At 48.3% G+C, this 13,556-nt stretch overlaps 1 protein-coding gene across 1 annotated transcript in view; it reads left to right on the top strand.

Annotated features, from left to right (window-relative positions):
* Positions 1-2,073: 2,073 nt before the first annotated feature.
* MYO5B (myosin VB) overlaps positions 2,074-13,556 on the top strand; it is a 338,880-nt gene continuing 327,397 nt past the window's right edge. The window contains exon 1 of the mRNA XM_042910156.1: positions 2,074-2,476. Within this exon, the coding sequence (XP_042766090.1) occupies positions 2,450-2,476 (27 nt within the window). The 5' untranslated portion in view covers positions 2,074-2,449. The remainder of the gene's footprint in view (positions 2,477-13,556) is intronic.

Here is a 13,556-nt window from a genome sequence, read left to right as displayed (position 1 = left end):
GAGAGGCTGGGAAAACAAAAGGAGAAAAATGATACATGGTAAGGAAGGAGATGGTTTAATCTACATAGTTAACCTAGTCAATTTACCTAGTCAATTACCACGCCGGGCTTCAGAGGGAGAAGGCAATGTCAATAGGTTGGAGGTGGTGGAATCACTTAGAAAGGGACTAAAGCAGCAATTTTTTTTAAAGCTTTTAAAATTCATTTAAGTAATCTCTACACCCAAGTTGGGGCTCAAACTCACAACCCAGAGATTAAAGAGTCAGATGCTCTTCTGACTGAGCCAGCCCAGCACCCCTCAAGCAACATTTCTTAACTTTGGCTATCATTAGAACTACCTGGGAGCTCTTAAAAATCCTTTTGCCCAGGCAGCACCCCAGACAAATCAAATCAGAATTTCTCGGAGTGGGAGCCAGGCATTTGTTTTTGTAAAAGTGCAGAAAGTGTTGAGAACAGGTGAATTGTGGAGGACTTTGTGTCAGTGGAGACAGCTGGTAGCTCGTACCTCACAAAGTTTCGCAGGAAAGGAGAACAAAGAGGTGCTGATAGAGGCAGGACCACTGATGAAGCATGGTGGTGGAGAAGCCAATGGGGTCCCAAGCAGAGGTGAGGACTGAGCCTAGCAAAGGGGGTGTCTTAGTCAAAAGGAGAGAATCCTCTGGAGAGGTGGGAAAAGAGTGTTGGCTCCACCCCCAGCCTTTCTGATTCAGTACGTCTGCGTCCTGACAATTTGTATTTCTAACAACTTCCCGGGTGATGTTGACGGCCCCGGGGCCACACTTTGAGAGCTACTAGAGAATAGGAAAGGAAACTATGCAGACAGATTTTTGAGTGAGAGAGAAGTGGTGGAGCCATTTCCTTTATGCTCCTGTCAGTGATATGAAGAGCTGCATGTCAAGTCCATGGAGAATTCTCCAAACTTTGGTCACTGCCTTTGCCAACCTTGAGAGTACAATCATTTAGCGTTGTGGAGGTGCTTACAAATTTCGGATACTAGGGTCCCACTGTTCACCAATAAATCAGAATTCCTGAGGGTAAGATGCCTTCCTTGGTACTGGTAAAACTCCCTAGGCTATTCTCTCTGAAGAGGCACAGCTGTGAAGGGCTCGACAGGTGAATTAAATGGAGAGCCTGCATTCTACGTGGAATGGTCTTAAGTGGGAAGAGTTTAAGAAGCCTCTTCCAGGGCGAGCGGCTCCAGAACAATTTCTGCAGCGGGGACGGAAGGCTGCTCTGCCTGAGAGCTCACCCTCAGCGGTAATTCCTCATTCAGGTACGAATGCCCTCCTCAGGACGCTGAGGCCGTCTTCCCCTACAGCACGCACTCTCCCTCCACCAAATCTGGCCAGCTCTTTTCCTTTCTGGCCGAGGCTTATCTTTAGCTGTAGGTTGAAGAGGGACTGAAGCTAGCAGACTACGCGTCCCTAGCAGGGGCGACAATAAATGAGGTAGAAAGCGGCTAGAGGAATGGAGAGTGCATCTAAGAGAAAGGAGAAAGTGCAAGACTTTCTAGAAAAACCACAGTCCTCTGATGGGGGGTGGGGGGAGCCTAGTTAGAAGCCCTCGATGAAACAGGCAAACAGAACAGATACTCCCCTTTCTCCTAGTAAGGATTTCAGCCCAGGAAGCTCGGTTTGATGGAGGCCACCGTTAGTATATCCGAGTCTCCTTCTATAATCTCTTCTGACAACTGAATTTTGAGAAGGAGAATGTTGAATACAGCCACGTAAAGTCGGAGGAAAACGTACGGAAGCCGTAGACTTTCCCCTTTATTCCTCTACTCCCTCGCTCCTTCTCCCCTCGCCTCCTGTCAACTTTCCTCTTTCTTGTCTCTACTCTATCCCTGCCCCGCTTCTCAGGGTCGCAACCCGCGAGCCTTGGGAGCGTGGCGCGGCAGGTGCCGCACCCTGCGCGCACCTGTCCCGGCGTGCGCTCAGCGGCCAGCAGGGGGCAGCCGGCCCCGGCTCCTCGCCCAGCCCCGCCCCCGGCCCCGTGGACCCCGCTGCGGCGGGGGCGCGGGAGGGCGCGTCCAGCCCGGCCACGGCAGGGCTCAAAGGCGGCGGCCGTAGCGTCCCGGCCGCCCGCTCCGCCTCCGGCCCTCCCTCTCCGGCGCCCGCACCTCCTCCCATACCTGAGCGGGGAGCGGCGCCGCGCCGCCTCCTCCCCCGCCCGCAACTCCTGCCCGGCCACAGCTGCGCCGCCACCGCGGGAGTAAAGGTCGCGCCGGCCGAGGGCGAGCCGGCCGCGGCGCCTCCAGGAAGCCGGCGGGGGCAGGTCGAGGGGAAAGAGACAGGGAAACTCTCGGCCGGCCCAGGAAGATGGCGCCAGGCGGGCCGGCCGTGAACTGAGAGCCGGCGGGCGGAGAGGAGTCGGGACCTGCCGCCCAGCGGGGCACGAGCGAGGGCCACACGCCAGGCGCGGTGCCCGGGCTCGGGCCGGCCCGCGGGGTCATGTCGGTCAGCGAGCTCTACGGCCAGGTGAGTACGGGCCGCGCGCTGCGGTCCCGCCGGCCCAGGTGAGGGCGGCGCGCTCCCGGCCGCCTCGGCCCTCGGGGGGCGCCCTCTCCCGCAGCCTGAAGAGGCGGGGGGTGGGGGGCGACGGGAGCCGCCGAGTAGCCTTCCCCTCGCCTCCTCTCCAGCGTCCCGAACTTCGGGTGGCCGAGAAAGTTTGGCTGTTCCGGGAGCGCCCTACGCTGACTCGCCGCGGCTCCCGGCAGCACCTCGGCTCTGCCCGTGATCGGGGCTGTCGACCCCTCCCCGAGGCCCTGCCGTCGCTTTCCTCGCGCAGTTCTCCCGCTGACTTTCCTGGTCCGTGGGGGCGTCCTCGCCGGCGCGGGGACTGCTCCGCTGCCGCCCCCTCCCTTTGCCAGTGGACCCCGCTCTAGCTGCCCTGCCGCGCCAGCTCGCAAGGGCGTCCCTCTAAAGGCTTTCTTCAGGTCACCAGTGGGGGGAACCCCGAACTTTAAGGGGGTGTTCGCACACTTGAGGTGGAAAAAGGGACCCGCTCTGCAGTGAGGGGCCCGGTAGCTTGTGGGAGGTGGAGGTTAAGCGATGAGTAAAATGAGATGCTTTAAAGGATCAGAGATCCTGGGGGAGCAAATTCTGAAGTTCCCGGGGGTGGGCGGCCGGAGGGGGTCCCTCTGCGTGGGTACCAGGAAGGCCTCAGTTACTGCTAGGAAAGGGTTTGGAGTAATGCTGACCTGGGGGTGGAGTGTGGATTTCCAGGATGCCCTCAAGGTCAGAAGGGATGTGCGGGGCTCGCTCCCCACGGTCGGGAACAGGTGCGGCTGGGTGGAGGCGCTCTGCTTCCGAGGCAGTTCTTTTAAAGTTAAGGACCAGCCGCCGCCGCCTCCCCGAGCGCCCACGGGTGCAGCAGCATCAGCAGCCACCGCCGCCGAGGCCGGGCCCCGCTCAGGCTTCAGGGTTGGGGCGGGGGGAGGACGGGGAGGGGCCTGGGCCTTTAAGCAAGTGCCCCTCCCCCCAGTAAGTTTTAGATATTTGCACGCCTCGTTTTTTCCGGGGCCGTGACCCGTTTGACAGTGTCTTGTGCGCCCGTCTACGTGCGGAGTGGGGGGTGGGGGGGAGGTGTGCACGCGTGGGTGTGTGATTCCCAGGGTACACGCCCCGGCCGACAGGTTTAGGCGAGGAGGAAGAACGACTTCCGCATCCTCACCTAGCTTTTGCTGCCAGGTGCCCCGCGCGTGGGCGAGCTGTGCGGCTGGGTGGGCTGGCTACTTTTCCATGAATTTTCCGACTTCTCCCGGAAAATGATGGAACCCAGCTGGGCTGATACTCAAGAAGTGGCTGCAGGGACTGTAACCCAGGTGGGGTTGAGGGAGCCTCCGGTACCTACTCTTACACCCCCCCCCCATGGTTCTCGGCCCCAATTGGAGATGGGCTACAGTTTCTGGAAGGGGGGGGGGGGGCGTTGGAAACGAATGTAAGCTGTAGGGAAGGGGGTGGGGGAGGTTGGTGAAAATCTCTGGCACTTCTGGCTTTGAAAAGCGCCCCGCCTGCTTTATCCCTGTGAGTCTTGGGAGGAGACCTCAAAGCGCCAGTTTTCAGCTTTTCCCTTTAGTGGGTTGTCATGAACTTGGATTAAAGCTGGATACCAGCGAGGTAGTGGAAAGCGCCAAAGCTTTAACACCCTGAAGTGCATGGAGATACAGTGCCAAATCCAGCGCCTCCATGGGCTATACCTGCAATGTATCAAAGTCTCATCAGGTAATTGCTGTATCATGTGAAGCGAATCATCAAATGAACCTGTAACTTCTGAAGCCGTGATCTTGAAAAACCATATTGGATTGCTTTTTTAAAAAAACTACACTTTCAGGGGAAAACACTCAATTTTGTTAGGAGTATATTGTATGTTATAGGTGAGTGTATTACATGTTAATTGCTAGAAATAGTTGGGAGTCTGAGGTAAAGTTAGAGTGTAATTTTCTGGGCTTGTACTTAAGACAGAACTGTTCTAGGAAAACCGATTGGGAGGACACACAAGTCAAAGTAGCTTAGTGGGTGTGAGGGTTGGACATAGCTCAAAATAGAATTCCTTCCTAGGGTTGGGGGGTGGGGTGGGGCTTTACCTGGCCATTAATGGGTTTCTAGTTCTTAATCGTGTTCAGGTTTATGAATCTGAAATTGAGACTTTCTGTGGCCCACCTAGTGGCTTCCAGATTGAATCTCTAAGCAGTTCTGTCAGTTGAACATACTTCTGCCTTACTATGAGAAGCTGTTGCATTGTTTCCTAACCATTATCCCCCTACTTGCTAGGCTGGAGTCTCAGTATGCATATGAATCACAAATTACGTAGAGAAATCGTGCCTGCTACTCAGATTCATTTTCTTAGATGATTTGTTCATTTTGGTGTATTAAAATAGCCAATGTTCTCCCTTTTAACTTGCTAGGCTAGTCTAACGTGATGAATGCTGGATCCAGGCACGCACTCTAATGTATTATGCATGATGGAAATAATTATCCATTATGTCAACAGCATTTATAAGTGGGATGGAAATATTAAAGCCCTTTATTGACTATACCTGTTGCTTTAGTGGCCTAGTTGGAAGATCCTGTTGTGAATGAGATCTTTAAGTGCATAAGTTAACCTGGAAGTAAAGTTTCAGTTAAGAACTTAATGTCTCCGTCTACTCTTAACTAAGAAAACGCTTCCAAGTTCCTATTGTCTTGCTCTTTGCCTATCTGATCTCTCCAACTGGAGGCTCTTATGTTGTGTGAATCTTTTTTTTTTTTTGTTTTGTTTTGTCTTTAGCCCTTGGCAAAGGGCACTTTGTATTAACAAGGGCACACCTGTTTTCAGATGACTGCATACGTCACCTTTGAGAAATTGGCTTCCTTTGTAGTGAAGCTTTTCTGGGTGGGAAGAGAAAATTAAAGTCCATGGCAGACACTTTGAGGGTGATGTCAAGGTGAGTCAGCCTTAACTACTCTTCCAGAAAGTTGGAGCTGACCATGGGTGATCTGGTCACAAATGGCATGTATGTGACAAATCTGTCTTGTGGGTTGGAAACCTGGGTGAATTTGTCCCAGGAAGGCACCCAAACATGTGCAAGCATGGGAGGTGCAACTTGATTGTGATAATTGCGGAAAATAATCTGACTTTGAAGTAAAAAAAAAAAAAAAAAAAAAATCAGGCTGAATAATTTTTTCCTATAAAACCCTTTATAGAAGGGTTATTCTTGGTGGAAAAACTTAAATATTTCTCAGATCATTCTTCCAGTATGCCGCTTTTGATTTTTAGCAAAGTGGGAAATCGCCAGACTGAAACCAACATCCTCCAATGACTTTTTGATCCCCCCCCCCCCCCCCCCCCCCCCCCCCCCCCCGACCATAAGTGGTTTCAGAGAAGTGGAGTGCTGCTCTCTTACTAGTGGAGCCACCTTGTGTGCGTTAATGGTGGCTTTGTCCTATCCTTACCTATGCCTTGAGTAGTGCAGGTTTCTCCCAAGTGTCTGGAAGATCTCAGGAGCCTCCCATTTCCTCTGTACCCACTGATGGAGGTGCTAATGATTCAAACTCTTTAGGCTCTCAGGTGACCTTTCAATAAAAGCAGTGATGGTAGAGACATTAAGTGCTGATAGTGTTCTTCTGTCGACCCTTGACTCTTCTGGACACTACCCGGTGCTTGTTCACTCCTGATGGCACCTGTGTTTCTGTCAAAGGTTCCTGCTGCCTGAGAATCCATCCCCTCCCCACCCCCCCCAACCTAGGCGCAGCCCTTCAATCAAGGGAGTGTAACAGTTGTAGTTTCCAATGCCCCCCAACCTCAGGAAAGGGACTGCCCTAAGGTGCAGCCCGTGCTCTTTCTAGAGCTGTGGAGGTTGAGCCAAAGTTCCTCTGCATGAAACTTTGCTGAATATCACACCCCTGCTTGCTGCCTTTTCCTTCCGTCTCCCCTCCCCTCCCCTGGGAGCACTGCCTAATGGATCACCTGAATCGGAGTTTTCATTTCCTTTCATTTCAGGATCTGATTGGGGGAACCCTGCAGCTTGGCTGCGTGGATGGTGAGAAACTTCAAGGCTCTGGCCGCCTCAGGGTCCCATGAAGCTAAGCATGGAGGCCGTTAGTAGCTCCTGCCTCCCTCCTCCCTTCTCAGTATCGCCCTTTGCTGCTGTTCAGTCCCTAGCTCCCACTCCCTTTCCCATCTGCTCCCCTTCATCAGATGGGCCTTACAGGCAGAGGGCTCCTAGCTCTGCTGCGAGCATCAGAATTCCAGAGTTCGCATGCAAATTGTTACTGGGTTCACATGGTATGTTCTGTATTAGTTGTGTGCAGTGAGCGAGCTTGCCCTGCCCTGCCTCCCATTGTCCGTGGTTCTGGTCCTGTGCCTTCTTCCCAGTTAGATTGAGCACCTGGAGGGCAGAGGCCATAGCAAACGTGTTTTTAGAGTCTCCAGTGTTCAGCACTGTGCCTTCTACTTAAGAGATTATTTGAGGGCTTGTCTCTTGGCTCCTTACCTGCCCCCCCCCCGGCCCCCAAGTCCTGCTGGAACTTCTCTGTAGCCCTTTGCTGACACCAAGTCTCCTGACTCAGACCTCTTGGGGAAAGCTTGGATTCTAGCTGCTAGTTCTCTCCAGTTTTCTTTTGGTTAATCTTTCACTTCATTGGCTGCAGGATGGCCACCCTTCAGAAGGTTTTTTGACAACCCCACGTCTGGTTGAAGTCTATTACTGCACTTTTTTAATAGAGCTGGCATTCACTTGCTATTTGGAGGGCTTAAGGCACCTCTGAGTAGAAACTAAATATCCTTTTTAAGGTCTGGCAAGGGCTTTTTGTTTTTCAGTATTTTCTGTGGTAATGGTCAACTATAGACTGCACACAACCTTTAAGTCCAAGTCCAGCCTTCCCCAAGTGATTGTGTATTTTGTTATACGTAACTTTCAAGGTAGACCTGTATCAGTTGAGCTAGTTGACCCATTATTTTAGTAGATTCCCACAAACCACATTAAAAAGCAGTCCATTTAAAGGTGAGTGAAGGGAGGTGTCGGGGTGGTTCAGTTGGTTAAGTGTCTGACTTTGGCTCAGGTCATGATCCCATGGTTCATGGGTTTGAACTGAGTCTACCTGTCCTGTCAACTCGGAGCCTGGGGACTGCTTCAGATTCTGTCTCCTTTTCTCTCTGCCCCTCCCCCACTCCTATCCTCTGTGTGTCTCAAAAAATCTTGGAAATGTGTGTTCTGATGGGCTTGTCTGCACATTTTGCATGGTCATCAGGCAATGAATCCTCAATGCACAAAGTTAACAAGATAGTGTTGCCATGTGTTGTGGGAGGAGTGCAGATCCTGTTGGAGGCATTTGGTGGAGGCAGTGGTCAGGTGGGCTGCAGTTGTGGGGAGAGAGTTAGTAGTAGTGGGTTGTGAGTTGGCCTTGAATGAACAGGACTTGAAGTGGCATGGTGACTGGAAGGAGGGTGTTCTCAGAGGACCATGGGAGAGTAGTAGGAAGCATGGGGGCAGGGGTGAGCAAGACTGATTTTGGGGTATTAGCTGTAGTAATAACTTCACTCTTGATTGTGAGAGAATTCTAGACTTCTAGAAAAGTTGAAAAAATAGCATTGACTTTGTGCATTTTTTTCAAATTTCCCTAATGTTAATACCTCACATAAGCACAGTCCAGATACAGTGTGCATACCTATGAACCTTATTGGAAGTTCATCAGTTTTTCCATTAATGATCTTTCTCTGGGTCAGAGTCCTTTGTAGGATTCCACATCTTGCTGAGCATTTAGTGCCCCTAATCTCCAATTAGAGACTGTTCCTCGGTTTCTTCTTTCAGGTCCTTGGCAGTTTGAGTATTGGTCAGTTATCTTGCAGAATGACCTTCAGTTTGGGTGACTCTGATCTATTCTGCTTACATGGGGTTTCTGAATTTTTGCTAAGAGTAGATCAGAAGTGATGGGGCTTAGTGCAGTTATTTCAGGAGATGTGGGATATCAGTGTGTCCCATTTCTGATGGTATCACTTTGATTCCCTGGTTTGAGTGATGTCTATCAGTTTCCTTCTATTGAGAGGGATTTACATACTGAGATGTATTGCTTGGTATGCCTGTCTTGTTTTTTAGCCACTTTGGGATTATTGAGCCTAGAACTCCACAAATGTTTGTGAGCAAGGGCAGGAAGAGAGTCAAATATGACCTTGAAGTTTATGACTTGATGTTAGGGAGACCATGAGCAGCAGGGGGAGGGGCAGAGAGGGAGATGCAGGATCCAGGCTCTGTGCTATCAGCACAGAGCCCGACACTGGGTTCGAACTCCTGAACCATGAGATCATGACCTGAGCTGAAATTGGATGCTTTGCATGCTGAGCCACCTAGGTGCCCATGGAGTAATAAATTTAAGTGGAAGGTATCTTTGAGAACCTAGGACCTTAGAGAAATGTTAAGATCTGGGGTTCTTACAAATAAAGATGGGTGGAATTTTCTCTAAAGAGATACAAGTCTTGGTGTGATTTTTTTTTTTTTTTTTTTTTTTTTTTTTTTTTAAATATCTGATCATGACCTTGGGGTGGACAGTCTTGGCTTCTGGCCATGATCTTGGTATGGAAGGTCCTGAGTATGCAGTTACATGTTAAGCTCTGACAGCTTGGAACAGGTACATTCTGAGCCTTGATTTATCAAACTGGGATGGTACCCATGTCCTAAGACTGTTGGAGGATCATGTGCTCTAAGATGTAAAGTGACTGTGTCATGCAGTGTCTGGCATGCTGTATGGATGTAGCACCTGTTCAGCTTGTGTCCCCCTTGAGTCACAGTGCTGGGTGGTGGCCTTTTCTCCTAAGCCTCACTTGCCATTCTGCAGGGGCATTGGCCATAAGGGGACTCGATGAGGGAGAAAGGGAAGAATGGTTTCAAATAAGTCTAAGTTGTAGACAACTAAGGCATGGGAATAAAAGGTTCCACTCTCCCACCACCCCTTGGGGAAGGAGCAAAGAGTGGTTTGAAAGAACTTTTCAACTTAAACTGTGCTTTCTGGCCTTAGTTTTTAAGGGAAATTAAACATTTTTCACAATACCCTTTTTTTCTGTGGATACGAATGATTATTGAAACAATTCCTACAATGTGGGAGGGGGAAAGGCAAAGTCTCTATTAACCCCATTTCCAGAAACAGCTGCTCTTAACTAATGTATAGTTTTCAGACCTGCGTGTTTCAGTGGGGGAGCTACTGAGCACTTGAAATGAGGCTGGCCCAAGTGGAGAGGAGCTGGAAGTGGAAAAGAGCTCAGATTTCTAAGACCATACAAAACATCAATGTAAAACAACACTTATACTCTTAGGTCGATGAAATGTTGAAATACTTTGGGTGTATCGGACTTAAAGCATTTGGCCTATTTTTAACATGGCTACTAAACTTAAGATTCCATGTGTAGTTTGCTCTGTTGCTGTTGTACATCAATAAGAGTGATGCCTGATACAAGATCTACTTAAAGATGGGATCATGGCATACGTATTACTCCAGATCTTCATCTATGGCCCCCTCCTGTAGCATATAGAGGTAACTATCATTTAATGACTGTACAGTACACCATATTATGGACTTCCCATAATGCTTACTGTTTCAATTTTGATGAACATTGAATTGTTTACAATTTCTTTGGTGTCGTGAAAAATGTTGCAGAATGTTCTTGGAGCCTCTTTCAAGTATTTACTTAGCATATGTTCCTAAAAGTAGAACTACTGGCATGCACGATTAGTCCTCCTCAAGGTGACCAGGAGCTTCCAGAAAAGAAAGGATCTGTTTCTTCAACCCTCCCCAGCACTGGCCATTGTTCTTTTAAGTTTTGTTTTTTTTTAATTTTGAGAGACAGAATCCTGAGCAGGTGCCATGCTGTCAGCGCACAGCCTGGTGCAGGACCTGATCTAATGAACCGTGAGATCATGACCTGAGCTGAAATCAGAAGTCAGACGCTTAGCTGAGATGCCCCTGTGCTGCCATTGTTGCTCTTTTTAAACTTACACCACATGTTTCATTTTTGACTTAATTTTCACTGGAGGATTGAGCTGCTTCTGCTTAGTGTGCTCATTTGTAGTTTTCCTTATATTAAGTATTTGTAATATTAAATTTTAGAAATAAGTTACAGAAACTGTAATTCTCAGGATAAAGTACAGATTTTTTTTTTTTTTTTTTTTTTAAAAGGCACATTGGCATTTTCTCCACTTAGAGCTTGCACATTTCTGTGCTCTATAATGGGGTGGGGGGTGGAAAACTAGGATAGCTAACTTATGGAAACCTAATTAACATTGCAGTAGAGAAAAAAAGAACTCTCGTGAACTATTGGTGAAGCCACTGTGGAAAAACCTATGGAAATTTCTCAAATTACCATGTGACCCAGTCATTCCAGTGCTGGGTATTTACCTAAAGAAAACAAACACTAATTCAGAGTCCTAATTTATGGACTAATTTATGGAGTCTTTTTTGGGCCAGGTGTCTTTTTTTAGATCTCCATTTTATTTCCACTTAAAGTTAACAGTGTTATTGGTTTCAAGAGTACAACCCAGTGATTCATCACTTACCTAGAACACTCAGTGTTCATCCCAACAAGTGCCCTCCTTAATGCCCATCATCCATTTAGCTCATCCTGCCAACTGTCTCTGCTCCAACCCTGTTTTTTTCCTCTGTATCTGAGTCTCTTGTGATTTGCCTTCCTGTTTTTATTTTTTTCTTCCTTCCCCTATGTTCATCTGTTAAATTTCACGAAGGAGTGAAATCCTATGGTGGGTGTCTTTCTCTGACTTCTTTCACTTAGAGTAATGCCCTCTAGTTCCATCCACATTGTTGCAAATGGCAAGATCTAATCCTTGATCTCTGGGTAATATTCCTGTGTGTGTGTATCCATTGGTCAATGGACACTTGGGCTCTTTCCATATTGGGCTATTGACAATAGTCTGCTGTAAACATTGGGGTGCATATGCTCTGAATCAGCATTTTTATATCCTTTGGATAAATACCAGTAGTGCAATTGCTGGGTCGTTGGGTAGTTAATTTTTTGAGGAACCTCCATATGGTTTTCCAGAGTGACTGCACCAGCTTGCATTTTCAACAGTGCAAAAGGGTTCTCCCTGTCTCCACGTTCTCTCCAATGTTTTGAGTTCGTTTTAGCCATTCTGACAGGTGTGTGGTGGTACTTCGTTGTGGTTTTGATTTGTACTTCTGTGGTGAGTGTTGCTGAGCATCTTTTCATGTGTCTGTTAGCCATTTAGATGTCTTTCCTGGAAGAACGTCGGTTAATGCCTTTTGCCCATTTCTTCACTGGATTATTTGTTTTTTGGGTGTTGAGTTTGAGTTCTTCATAGGTTTTGGGTACTAACCCTTTATCTGATAAGTCATTTGCAAATATCTCCCACATACTATACACAAAAATAAATTCAACATGGGTGAAGGAGCTAGGTTATTTCTAAGTGCTATGTATTAACTCACTGGTAACTCTTCCTCGTAACAAGTGAGGGAGCTGGGCTTACGTGACCTGCCTGAAGCTATACTCCTCCTGGGTGGTGGAGTATGACCTCACCCCCAGGTGTCTGGTCAAGGGCTGGCTTCTGCTAACTCGCCTCTACTGCCTTCCACGAGTTTTTGTTTCATTGAGGGTGGGTCTGCAACCTCTGTACAGAAGAGTCAGGCACATTCTACCTAGCACTGTCCTGCCCCTGCCCCCCCACCCCCCCCACAGTGGCAGAGCATCCCCCCAGAGCCTAAAAGATGGCCTGACTGCAGAAACAGGGCAGATGATCTGACCTTGTAGTTCATTTAGGAGCTTAGTGCTTCTCTTCCTTTTACTACCACCACCCTCAAACCCATGGGCATCTTGGTGCTTCTTCACACTGTCCCAAATGCAGGCAAGATCATCATTGGCTTTCCTTTGTTTTCATGCTCTCAAAGAAGTTCACATTTTCAAGAGCTAAAAGGAATGAAAGATGTGACACTCAAGCAGTGTAAAACTATAAACTGTAACAGCTTGTTTGCTCCTTTCCAGGCACTTTGTGGCCCCATCTCCCCTCCCCCAACTGCATAGCGGGAGCATGTTCTTACCTACCATGCTTGGTGTCTACTAAACTTTTCATTCTAAGATTGGAGAGCCAAGTCCAAAGCCTTCTCGGTTAGGAGTGTGCCCTGCCCACTGTTGGCTGGGCAGTTACTTGCAAACTGAACACTCTTAACTCTCAGGTTGTCCACTTGGCTGTCTCAGACCAGGTGTCTTCTCCAGCATCTGAGGAGAGCAACTTCCAGAAAGATAACCAGGACTCAAACCATTTCTACTGTAACTGTAGGTGCTTATCTGGGGCTTTGTCAAAGTACTCTCAGAAGCTGCCCCTGAGTTAGGGGCTTTTTAGGTTGGACGCCAGGAGGGAGGTCCTCGTATTGTCTGGATCCTGGCATGGAGGAGCACCGGTAACATATTAATTTGTTGTGGAAATGATCAAGCATGTAGATCCGAGCTCTGAGTTAATGGCTCAGAATGGTCCTCTTAACATGTATTCTACTGGCTCATAAATGACTGCCCTCCTAGGAGTGATTGATATGGGCCTGGTAGGTTTTTCTCTCCTTTGCTGAAGTTTGGGGGAAGGAATGAAGAGGCCCATCAAGAAAAGAAAAGCTAACGATCTTTCTCAGAGCTTCTGTTCTAAAGCTCAAATGTGTTGTGATGTGAAATCCTAAAAGTTAACAAGAACATCCAGATGCTTTCTGTATGGAGTTCAGAGACTTTCCTTCTAATATCCTGTGTACCACATCCAGGTTCTCTGGCTTAGAGACCAGCCTCCACAAGTAAACATACTGGGCAGTAGAATTCTACTTCCATATGTATTCTGACGTGGGTACTGGTCCCCTCTGGGGAAGATGAAAAGGTAAACTGCTTGAGCTGGAAAACCATACGAATACTCTATCTACTTGGTGTGCCCTGGCCATTCACTTGGGATTTAATTTAATTTCTCTCTCAGTAACTGGCCACCAGACCCTGGTGCAATCTTGCCAATGATGTGATGCATGCTTACAACGTATTATCTCATTTTATATGTGGCTAGTATCGTTTAAGGTGCTTTAGAAAAGATTA

The sequence above is a fragment of the Panthera leo genome, chromosome D3 (assembly GCF_018350215.1).
Source record: "Panthera leo isolate Ple1 chromosome D3, P.leo_Ple1_pat1.1, whole genome shotgun sequence".
NCBI lineage: Eukaryota > Metazoa > Chordata > Mammalia > Carnivora > Felidae > Panthera > Panthera leo.
Note: the sequence above shows the minus strand (reverse complement) of the source record. Positions and strands in the feature narration are given on the sequence as shown.